At 40.3% G+C, this 12,343-nt stretch overlaps 2 protein-coding genes across 2 annotated transcripts; one reads left to right on the top strand and one right to left on the bottom strand.

Annotated features, from left to right (window-relative positions):
* Nucleotides 1-2: 2 nt before the first annotated feature.
* On the top strand, nt 3-3,471 carry LOC131109726 (chymotrypsin-like protease CTRL-1). The gene is made up of 6 exons (XM_058061997.2): nt 3-116; nt 204-218; nt 282-444; nt 1,229-1,494; nt 2,309-2,451; nt 2,544-3,471. Exons 1-6 carry the CDS (start codon nt 62-64, stop codon nt 2,844-2,846), a joined length of 945 nt encoding a protein of 314 aa, XP_057917980.2. The 5' UTR covers nt 3-61; the 3' UTR covers nt 2,847-3,471.
* A 1,255-nt stretch (nt 3,472-4,726) lies between these two features.
* aldoab (aldolase a, fructose-bisphosphate, b) lies at nt 4,727-11,645 on the bottom strand. Its single transcript, XM_058061995.2, has 7 exons — nt 11,556-11,645; nt 9,612-9,730; nt 8,219-8,485; nt 7,984-8,144; nt 5,470-5,728; nt 5,190-5,389; nt 4,727-5,112 (listed from the first exon to the last, which is right to left on the bottom strand). Exons 2-7 carry the CDS (start codon nt 9,721-9,723, stop codon nt 5,020-5,022), a joined length of 1,092 nt encoding a protein of 363 aa, XP_057917978.1. The 5' UTR covers nt 9,724-9,730; nt 11,556-11,645; the 3' UTR covers nt 4,727-5,019.
* Between the last annotated feature and the right edge of the window lie 698 nt (nt 11,646-12,343).

Genomic DNA, 12,343 nt, shown 5'->3' on the forward strand with positions numbered 1-12,343 from the left:
TATAAAGTCCAGGTTAGGCTGGGAATATTTAATCAGAATCTCCCTGTACTTGACCAACACCATGATCCCGTGGACAGTGTGGGCTCTGTTTTTGGGTACACTTCTCACAAGACGAGGTGAGTTTTTACACACCCCGGAAAGCGTATCTAGATGCAATCTGAATGCAATAAAAAATTTTTTTTTAATTTTCTCTTTTCAAACAGGCACCGCAGCTCAGAGTAAGTGCAGCAATATCTGAATCACATGGATGCAATACAATAGAGCTTGAAATGTTTCCCCAGATTGTGGCGTAGTACCCCTGAACACAAGGATAGCGGGAGGCGAGGATGCCCAAGAGGGTTCATGGCCCTGGCAAGTCTACCTGGCTGTTAATGGGCAATTCACCTGTGGAGGGACGCTAATCAGCAATGAATGGGTACTCACTGCTGCCCACTGCATCAACACGTAAGCGCTCAATCATTCATTCATTCGTTTTCTACCGCTTTTCCCTCACGAGGGTGCTGGAGCCTATCCCAGCTGTCTTCGGTCACCAGCCAATCACAGGGCACATATAGACAAACAACCATTCACACTCACATTCATACCTATGGACAATTTAAGATAAGATATGCTTTTATTTGTCCCTCAGTGGGGAAATTTGTATTTCACAGCAGCAAGAGTACAGAATCAGTTAAGCAGTACAAAATACACAATATAAAAAAATAAACAATATAAACAACCCAAATATTAACAAAATCAACAGTTCACTTCACATAGAACTTAGTATATTGCATTTAGAGCCCTTAATATTGCACATGGAGGTTGATCAGATATTGCACAGTGAGTCGCCAATTAACCTAGCATGTTTTTGGAATGTGGGAGGAAACCGGAGTACCCTGAGAAAACTCACGCATGCACGGGGAGAACATGCAAACTCCACACAGAGATGGCCGAGGGTGGAATTGAACCCGGGAACTCCTAGCTGTGAGGTCTGCGTGCTAACCACACAACCACTGTGCAGCCTAAAATTAACATAATGCATACTAAATGCACAGGGAGAACATGCAAACTCCACACAGAGATAGCCAAGGGTGGAATTGAACCCTGGTCTCCTAGCTGCGCTAACCACTTGTCCGCCGTGCAGCCACGCTCAATCATGGTCTTCCAAAACATCAAACTTTATACTGTATACAACTGTGATGCTATATCATCCGACTTTTCTCTCACATTCTGTCCCTGTTAACTGCAGTGTTTCATTACCTCTGTGGACCCTATACCTTGGAAGACACAATCAGAGTGGACCCAATCCCAATCAAGTGTCCAGAAACCTGTCACAGATCATCCAGCACCCTGACTACGCATCGCTAACCCGTGAAAACGATGTCGCTCTAATGAGGCTCAGCACCCCTGTCAATTACACTAACTACATCCGACCTATTTGCATTGCAAGTAACTCCAGTCAGATCCGCAATGGCACCATGTGCTGGGCCACAGGCTGGGGCCCACTGACAAACTGTGAGTATCCTTGTTTTTTTTGTTCAAGAGAAAAGTCTGAATATTTATAGTTTATATAGTTCACAGGGCACATACAGACAAACAACCATTCACACTCACATTCATACCTATGGACAATTTGGAGTCGCTAATTAACCTAGCATGTTTTTGGAATGTGGGAGGAAACCGGAGTACCCGGAGAAAACCCACGCATGCATGGAGAGAACATGTAAATTCCACACAGAGATGGCCGAGGGTGGGATTGAACTCAGGTCTCCTAGCTGTAAGGTCTGCGCGCTAACCACTCGACTGCCGTGCAACCAAGACCTAAAATAATAATCATTCATTCATTCATTTTCTACCGCTTTTTCCTCACGAGGGTCGCGGGGGTGCTGGAGCCTATCCCAGCTGTCCTCGGGCGAGAGGCGGGGTAGACCCTGTACTGGTGGCCAGCCAATCACAGGGCTCATATAGACAAACAACCATTCACACTCACAAAATAATAATCATAAAAAAGTTAAGTATTTTTTATGTTACTTTTCACCTTTTTTTGGACCCGACTGCCATGCAACCAAGAGCTAAAATAATAATCATAAAAATGTAAAGTATTTTTTATGTTACTTTTCAACTTTTTTGGACCCAAACATGGAAATTTTTATCTCAAGACACAACAGTAGACATAATCATAAACCACCACACCGATACTGTAATCAACACTAAAATACTACACTGCAACACTGCATGTGGCTATGATAAATGAAGGGATGTATTGTATATAAAAAGTAAAAAAATACAACATTGACTTGACTGTAAGTTGAATTCTGCCCCCCTATAGTATCAGGCACATCAGAGACCCTGCAAGGGATTGAGGTCCCCATCATTGAAAATAAGCAATGCAGCAGCTACTTCCCATCTGGAGCTCACACGTTCAACAACAAAATAATCTGTGCCGGGTTGAGGGACAATGGAGCATGCATGGTGAAATATAAAATATATATATTATAATAATAATTATTGATTGATCATTATGCAAGTTAGCTGTCATATGAATGACTTTATTTGGTCTTCAGGGTGATTCAGGTGGACCTTTGCAATGCAAACAAGACTCCAGGTGGATCCAGGTGGGAATCACTGGTTTCGGCATGCCCTGCACCACCGGCACCGCCCCTGAAGCCTACACCCGTGTGTCATTTTTCCAGAAATGGATCAGAGAACAGGTGCCAGGGGCTAACATTGGTGTGGTTTTGTCCAACTCCAGTGACCCTCGCCATGACAGCTACACGTGTGGCGCGCTGTCTATAACCCAGTCAACCACAACGAGTTTCTTTTGGCTTAGCATTTTGCTCCTCCTGCAGGGCTTTCAAGCTGTGTGATAAAACAAAATCTGTCTGAACAACCCGGATGTTGTTTTTGACAGGGAAATCTAACATAAACAGTCAAATAACTCAAGTTAGAATATTCATTCATTCATTTTCTACCACTTATCCTCACGGGGGTCGCAAGGGTTGCTGGAGCCTATCCCAGGTTTGGGTGAGAGGCAGGGTACACCCAGGACTGGTGGCCAGCCAATCACAGGGCACATATAGACAAACAACCATTCACACTCACATTCATACCTATGGACAATTTGGAGTCGCTAATTAACCTAGCATGTTTTTGGAATGTGGGAGGAAACCGGAGTACCCGGAGAAAACCCACGCATGCACGGGGAGAACATGCAAACTCCACACAGAGATGGCCAAGGGTGGAATTGAACCCGGGTCTCCTAGCTGTGAGGTCTGTGCGCTAATCACACGACCGCCGTGCAGTCCCCAAGTTAGAACAATTAAAAGAAAATAAAAAAATACTAAAATGGGGCCAAAAATTCCTGCTCTATTCCTGAATCCTGTCTGAAGCAGAATCCAATTACCATAGAACCGCTTCTGATTAGTCATTAAAGGAGTTCAGTTTATGAACAGTTTTGCAGACCCATTACAATAAATGAAATGTTTTTTTGGAGCTGATTTTATTAAACGGATTAGAGATGCTCTATAGCAACCCCACAGCGTCAATTAAAACTAATAATCTGATTTCAAAACAATTTATTTTCAGGACATGGATGTCTCATATCCGGTTTATTATTTAGATATTTATATTATATTATTATTTGTGTATTGTGAGACTGGACGGGGATGAAGCTGGGGTTGTTGGTTGTGTCCTTTTTGTCTGCTAATTAAATGAATACATTTTATGATAATAATACTGCACAAATGTATTGATTAGAAAGCTGCAGAGCAAAATGACATAATATCACACAGGAAATTACCGTATTTTCTGGACTATAAGTCGCTCCGGAGTATAAGTTGCACAAAGCCAAAAATGTATAATTAGGTAGAAAAAAACATACATAAGTCGCACTGGAGTATAAGTTGCACAAGGCAAAAAATGCACAATTAGGTAGAAAAAAACATTCATAAGTCGCACTGGAGTATAAGTCGCACAAGGCCAAAAATGCATAATTAGGTAGGAAAAAAAACATAATATGTCGCACTGAAGTATAAGTCACACAAGGCCAAAAATGCATAATTAGGTAGAAAAAAACATACATAAGTCGCATTGGAGTATAAGTCGCACAGGGCCAAAAATGCATAATTAGGTAAAAAAAAACATACATAAGTCGCACCAGAGTATAAGTCGCACAAGGCCAAAAGTGCATAATCAGGTAGAAAAAAACATACATAAGTCACACCGGGGTATAAGTCACACAAGGCCAAAAATGCATAATTAGGTAGAAAAAAAAATACATAAGTCGCACTGCAGTATAAGTCGCACTTCTTTTGGGTAATTTATTTTCCAAACTACGTGACCAAAACAGACATTACGTCATCTTGGAAGCCAAGTTCTAACATGAATAAAAGAATAGAGAACAGGCTGAATAGATGTAAGATATGCTAACACAATGGTTATTCAGCTACACTAAAAATAAACATAAACAGAAAAGGTGTCCAGTGTTTATGTAACATAAACAGTTTTTTCATTTATAAGTCGCTCTGGAGTATAAGTCTCAGGAACAGCCAACCTATGAAAAAAAGTGCAACTTATAGTCCAGAAAATACGGTAGTAATTTCTTCATTAATAATCCTAAAAGTGTCCCTTTACTTACCCGGTACTTGGCAGTTGCCGAGATAACCAATACAAGCATTACAAGCATCTCTCGCTTCTTGTGAATGTTTAAATGTGATTCTAAAAAGTCAAAAGTAAGTAAAACAGCATATAAGGGTAAACGCTTTATTCCATTGAACCAGTATTAAGGACATTACTGCAGTTGATGGAATCAGTCCAATGGAACGTAGTACAACCTGTGTAAAAACAACATGGGAATTTTTACCTGTGCAATGGCATAAGGTTAAGGGAATGGTGGCAAATCTTCTTGCCGCAGCGACAACAACCAAGAGGAGGTTTTTTTTTTCACTCTCCTTCACTAACCAAGATGTTTTTACAATAGCAGAGAGAAGTCCTACGACTTTCCACGGTGTAATAATGTAGTATGAGAGTGCGTGTTTGTGCTTAATAGGCATGGTTAGCCACAAACAGAGACTCTCCACCGGCAGCACTGGATCCGGAGGTAACATATTTTCCCTGGCATGCCTGGCTGTTGGCCTGGAAGAAGAAAATGAGATGATAAATATGTATATAATGCAACACCATAACATAAATATTGCAATATTTGAACTCACCAGAGCTCTCTTGATGAATTCCTCCTGGCATGCCTTTCCATTCTCCTTTTTGCCACCCCAAGCCTTGAGGGCGGATGCCTGCAGGGCACGTCCGTACGAGAAGGTCAGCGCCCAGGGCCTGTGCAGAGGACACTGGTTCATGGCGTTCAGGTTGACGGAAGCTTCCTCTTCACTCTGGCCGCCAGACAAGAAGGTGATTCCTAAGCATGGAGATTGATTGACTTGAGTAAATGCACACAAATTATGAAATAGAATTTAGAACATCTGAGGTTGGTCGCACCGGGGACGGCTGGGGGCACGGTGCGGCGGAGGGCGGTAACAGTTGCCATAGCGATCTCCTGATTGCTGTACTTGAAGGAGCAGGAGTGGCCGGCGGTTACCATGTTGGGTTTGAGCAGAGTTCCCTCCAGGTAGACGTGGTGGTCTGACAAAGCCTTGTAAACGGCAGCCAGGACCTTCTCAGTCACATACTGGCACCTCTTCAGGTCATGGTCACCGTCAGGGAGGATCTCAGGTTCCACGATAGGGACGATACCATGCTGAGGAACACAGAAAGTATATTTAAATATACCATGGAAGTACCAAAAAATGTGTTTATTCTGTAATGGCAAAATCCAATTCATTTTCTATTGCCAGCCAATCACAGGGCACATATAGACAAACAACCATTCACACTCACATTCATACCTATGGACAATTTGGAGTCGCCAATTAACCTAGCATGTTTTTGGAATGTGGGAGGAAACCGGAGTACCCGGAGAAAACCCACGCATGCACGGGGAGAACATGCAAACTCCACACAGAGATGGCCGAAGGTGGAATTCAACCCGGGTCTCCTAGCTGTGAGGTCTGCGCGCTAACCCCACAACCGCCGTGCAGCCCCGAAGTTAGAACAATTAAAAGAAAATTTAAAAAAATACAAAAATGGGGACCAATGTGATGGTTTTTTTTTTAAATGGGGCCAAAAATTCCTGCTCAATTCCTAATTCCTGTCTGAAGCAGAATCCAATTACCATAGAACCGCTTCTGATTAGTCATTAAAGGAGTTCAGTTTATGAACAGTTTTGCAGACCCATTACAATAAATGAAATGTTTTTTTGGAGCTGATTTTATTAAACGGATTAAAGATGCTCTATAGCAACCCCACAGCATTAATTAAAACTAATAATCTGATTTCAAAACAATTTATTTTCAAGACATGGATGTCTCATATCCGGTTTATTATTTAGGTATTTATATTATTATTATTATTATATTATATTATTATTTGTGTATGAAACTGGACGGGGATGAAGCTGGGGTTGTTGGTTGTGTCCTTTTTGTCTGCTAATTAAATGAATACATTTTATGATAATAATACTGCACAAATGTATTGATTAGAAAGCTGCAGAGCAAAATGACATAATATCACACAGGAAATTACCGTATTTTCTGGACTATAAGTCGCTCCGGAGTATAAGTCGCACAAGGCCAAAAATACATAATTAGGTAGAAAAAAACATACATAAGTCATACTGGAGTATAAGTAGCGCAAGGCCAAAAATGCATAATTAGGTAGAAAAAAACATACATGAGACGCACCGGAGTATAAGTCGCACAAGGCAAAAAAATGCATAATTAGGTAGAAAAAAACATACATAAGTCGTACTGGAGTATAAGTCACACAAGGCCAAAAATGCATAATTAGGTAAAAAAAAACATACATAAGTCACACCGGATGGAGTGTAAGTTGCACAAGGCCAAAAATTGATAATCAGGTAGAAAAAAAACATACATAAGTCGCACTGGAGTATAAGTCGCACAAGGCCAAAAATGCATAATTAGGTAGAAAAAAAACATACATAAGTCGCACCCGAGTATAAGTCGCACAAGGCCAAAAATGCATAATTAGGTAGAAAAAAAACATACATAAGTCGCACTGGAGTATAAGTCACACAAGGCCAAAAATGCATAATTAGGTAGAAAAAAAACATACATAAGTTGCACTGGCGTATAAGTCGCACAGGGCCAAAAATGCATAATTAGGTAAAAAAAAACATACATAAGTCACACCGGATGGAGTGTAAGTCGCACAAGGCCAAAAATTGATAATCAGGTAGAAAAAAAACATACATAAGTCGCACTGGAGTATAAGTCGCACAAGGCCAAAAATGCATAATTAGGTAGAAAAAAAACATACATAAGTCGCACTGGAGTATAAGTCGCACAAGGCCAAAAATGCATAATTAGGTAGAAAAAAACATACATAAGTCGCATTGGAGTATAAGTAGCACAAGGCCAAAAATGCATAATTAGGTTGAAAAAAACATACATAAGTCGCACTGGAGTATAAGTCGCACAAGGCAAAAAATGCATAATTAGGTAGAAAAAAACATACATAAGTCACACCGGATGGAGTGTAAGTCGCACAAGGCCAAAAATTGATAATCAGGTAGAAAAAAACATACATAAGTCACACTGGAGTATAAGTCGCACAAGGCCAAAAATGCATAATTAGGTAGAAAAAAAACATACATAAGTCACACCGGATGGAGTGTAAGTCGCACAAGGCCAAAAATTGATAATCAGGTAGAAAAAAAACATACATAAGTCGCACTGGAGTATAAGTCGCACAAGGCCAAAAATGCATAATTAGGTAGAAAAAAACATACATAAGTCGCATTGGAGTATAAGTCGCACAAGGCCAAAAATGCATAATTAGGTTGAAAAAAACATACATTATTATTATTATTCAGGTATTTATATTATATTATTTGTGTATTGTAAAACTGGACATGGATGTACTGTCTATTACCATCTGGCAGATGCTAGCATAACGGGCCAGGACGTTGGCGTTCTCAATGATGGCCAGCCTTGAGGGGGTGGTGGGTGTGATCCTCAGCACACAACGCCATTTGGCGAAGTCAGCACCGTCCTTCTTGTACTGGGCGCAGCGCTCATACAATCCATCAAGACCTGAAGAAAACAGAAGGTCAGGTGACCAAAACATTGGAATACTTCGGAGTGTTCCATTTATGTTCTCAGCTCACCCTGGGTTGTCGTTTCGCCATTGGTTCCGGCCAGAGGGACGACGCCTTTGTCAACCTTGATGCCCACCACCATGCCTTTCTCTTTGAGGTGCTGGGGGAAAAGCTTGCCGTCGTCGGTCTTCTGGTACATGGTCTCGTGGAAGAGGATGACGCCGCCGATGCAAGGGGTGGCGCGGTCGTCAGCGGTGAAGAGGAGCTGGCGGTACAGCCTCCTGTTCTCCTCAGTGTTCTCAGCATTGATGCTCTGGAAGCGCTTGGCCACGCTACCTGCAGGAAGTCACAGAGTTTTAGATGATGAGAGTATGTACAACAAATGAATTCACTTTGCATTATTTCCCATGAGAAGGGATTGACTTTGGAGGTTCCATGGTGCCACACAGTAGATCCCCATCTATTCCTGGATTGGGGCTTTAGTCACATTGCGAGCCTGGAGACCCTTCCAAGTACCCCCCCCCCCTCCCATGCCTCAACAATCTAAAGCTCATTTTCAAAGTAAAGCTGTAATTCTGTTTCATTTCAGTGATATCATCTCCATTGTGACCCTTAGCCATCATTGACAAATCAAATCAAATCAATTATTAATTATTAATTATTAATTATTAATTATTAACTATTAATTATTAATTATTAATTATTAATTACTAATTATTAATTATTAATTATTAATTATTAATTATTAATTATTAATTATTAATTATTAATTATTAATTATTAATTATTAATTATTAATTATTAATTATTAATTATTAATTATTAATTATTAATTATTAATTATTAATTATTAATTATTAATTATTAATTATTAATTATTAATTATTAATTATTAATTATTAATTATTAATTATTAATTATTAATTATTAATTATTAATTATTAATTATTAATTATTAATTATTAATTATTAATTATTAATTATTAATTAAATTGCCATATCACCTCATACTTCAGTACGGGACAAAAAAAATTTAAATAAAAAAAACCACCCTTATGCTATATTAGGAAAGCAGGAAGTGAACAAATGTCACAGTTACTGATTGTAACAGTACCAGATGGAGGGGTAGGATTTAATAAGCTTTGCTTCTTCCTACTCCTTTTGGACATGTGGAACTGTGAACTGATTATGTGATGCATTCAATTGTAATCTGATGCATGTTCAAATGAAATCAAACCATTACCATTACCATAGATCAACAGTACTATCTGCCCCAATGGCTGGACGGGACACACAAAAAAATAAAAATAAAGTTCATTTTTCGTGCCATGTTTTGCAGGGTGCTAAATTGATATCACTCTCACAAAGACAGGAAGTCCCACACACACAGCAATCACTGGTCTTGAATGTAATAACAGGTAAACGAGTATGGTCTAAATGTGTATCCAACTCCCTTCTTTACCGGTAGACTCATCTGCGGCAAGTATTCCCTTGCCGGGAGCGACGATCTTCAGAGCAATATCACTGAGCTCCTTCTTCTGCTCAGGAGTGAGGAAAGGGTATGCGTGAGGCATCTTGACTCTGAGGAAGAGGAATGATTAAAGACAAGGTTAGCTTGATGGATTTGGTCGGTTGATCACATGGTTTCACGTGTGAAAAACCGTTTCCCAAACTGCACCTCTTCCACGCCCGCCTCTACATATCTGACATCCACGACCGTGTGCCTGACCTATTCCATTTTCTTCCCTCTTATCCCTGACCTTCTGTCGCATACCACGCCTCTGCTCCCCCCTGCCAAACACAAGACTGAACTAAATATACACAGTGCATGCACTCGAACTCAGCACGAGGGTGTTACATAAAAGAGGGTCCTGTATGCATGTTGAATACCAAACTATAATTACCCGTGGCGTTAGATTTTACTGTTTGGGACACAACAGGGCACAATAAGCTTGATTTCACCTGATCTAGATTTCATTCATTCATTTTCTACCGCTTATCCTAACAAGGGTCAGGGGGGGTGCTGGAGCCTATCCCAGCTGTCTTCGGGCGAGAGGCGGGGGTACACCCTGGACTGGTGGCCAGCCAATCACAGGGCACATATAGACAAACAACCATTCACACTCACATGGCTTTTTTTTTTCAGAAAACCGATATGCCGATAATGATATTGATATGTTTAACATGTCCTGTGGAGGAATGAACACGTATGTATGTATACAATACATTAAAAAATAAATAAAAATATCGGTTTTCATGATATTGCATTTTTATACTGATATCAGGACGATAATTATCAGTACCGATTATCAGCCATCTCTAATAATAACAACACCAACAACAAAAATTCATTCATTCATTCATTTTCTACTGCTTATCTTCACGAGGGTCGCGGGGGTGCTGGAGCCTATCCCAGCTGTCTTTTTGGCGAGAGGCGGGGTACACCCTGGACTGGTGGCCAGCCAATCACAGGGCACATATAGACAATTTAGCAGTTACAGAAAGAGTTTGCTTTCACAAAATAAAATGAAAAAAAAAAAAACAGAAAAAAATGCTATAAATAAAAATACATTTATTTATAATTTTTCAATTATTTTATATTATTATTTATTATATTTTATTATTTTATAACATTTTATATCATTTATAATTAACATTTTGCAGCTCATTCATTCATTTTATACCGCTTATCTTCACGAGGGTCGCGGGGGTGCTGGAGCCTATCCCAGCTGTCTTCGGGCGAGAGGCGGGGTACACCCTGGACTGGTTGCCAGCCAGCCAATCACAGGGCACATATAGACAAACAACCATTCACACTCACATTCATACCTATGGACAATTTGGAGTCGCTAATTAACCTAGCATGTTTTTGGAATGTGGGAGGAAACCGGAGTACCCGGAGAAAACCCACGCATGCACGGGGAGAACATGCAAACTCCACACAGGTTGGAATTGAACCTGGGTCGCCAAGCTGTGAGGCCTGCGCGCTAACCACAAGGGTTTTAAGTTAAAAAAAAAAAAGTCAGTGTGACCTCCAGCTTGCCTCTATATGAAAGGTTTAAAACATTATAATTATAGTATAATATTTATATAGGTAAAATAACATTTAACAATAAAGTATGGCTTCAATCTTCCGCAGTATTGGAAAGTATTCACAGATAACATAAGTTATTAATAATGAGCTATTTTGAAACAATGTATAGGTAGCCTTAAGGTAGGAAGTGACATAGATGGGATAGTTTACGTTGTTCTGGTTCTAATGTATAGTAATTGTTGCATAATCCCATTCAGGATAGTACTCAGACAATGCTATAAAAACTGAAGTAAGGCATGCACTTTTCCAGTACTTTTACAAAGAAAACACACAAAAAAGAACCAAAGCAATGCCGCAAATGTCCTTTTTTACCTTTGAGGTCAGAAGAGGAGAGAGCTGAGAGAGGGTGGCGTTCGTCTGCGACACCCTCTGGACGGGGCAGGCCCTTGTATTTATCCTCCCATTGTGACCCCTCACATTTCAGCTGCTCGGCTATAAAAAGAACAGGACGCAACCAGAGAGGGCTCGTGACATTCAGCACGACTCGGACTTGGAGTGGCGTAGCGGCGGGTAGCTAGGGAAAGGGCAAATAGTGAAGAAACAAAGAAGGCAATGAGGAATATTGCATAGAAATATAAAAGGTTGGGACGCATTGCTTCCTTATAGTCTCACTAAAAAAAATGCTACATTATAATCGGGGCTTAATACAAAGAAATAGAACCTGCAAGACATGAAAAGCAGTGAAATAAGTAAATAAAACTAAAAAAAATAAAATTACATATAATATATACAGTACAGACACGCAGTCTTCAAGTCCCAAGAATGTCACAAACATGGCGGGTGTGCCCTTCAAAATCCAGTTCGCCCTCAGCACCACACCAAGTGCTGATCCTTGACCTTTCCTTGACCTTTCCCCATCGCCCTTTCTCGCCAAGAGGAAGTCAGGGTCAACTGGCACACACAGTAAAGATCACACATGTACACCGTCCAGTTACGCATCATGTTGTTGAGCAGAAAGTTGTGTGCGGGTGTGAAGTTTCGCACTACCGACATGTCCATTATGTTGTTGCTTGTGTGAGTGACAAGAGAAAACGGTTAGCAGAAATGACACTTCTGCTTCCTGAAAAGAAGCTGCGGTCTGATAGCCAAACCATAATGCA

This window comes from Doryrhamphus excisus, unplaced genomic scaffold (genome assembly GCF_037039965.1).
Source record: "Doryrhamphus excisus strain RoL-2023G ecotype Guam unplaced genomic scaffold, RoL_Dexc_Guam_v1.1 HiC_scaffold_24, whole genome shotgun sequence".
Classification (NCBI taxonomy): Eukaryota; Metazoa; Chordata; class Actinopteri; order Syngnathiformes; family Syngnathidae; genus Doryrhamphus; species Doryrhamphus excisus.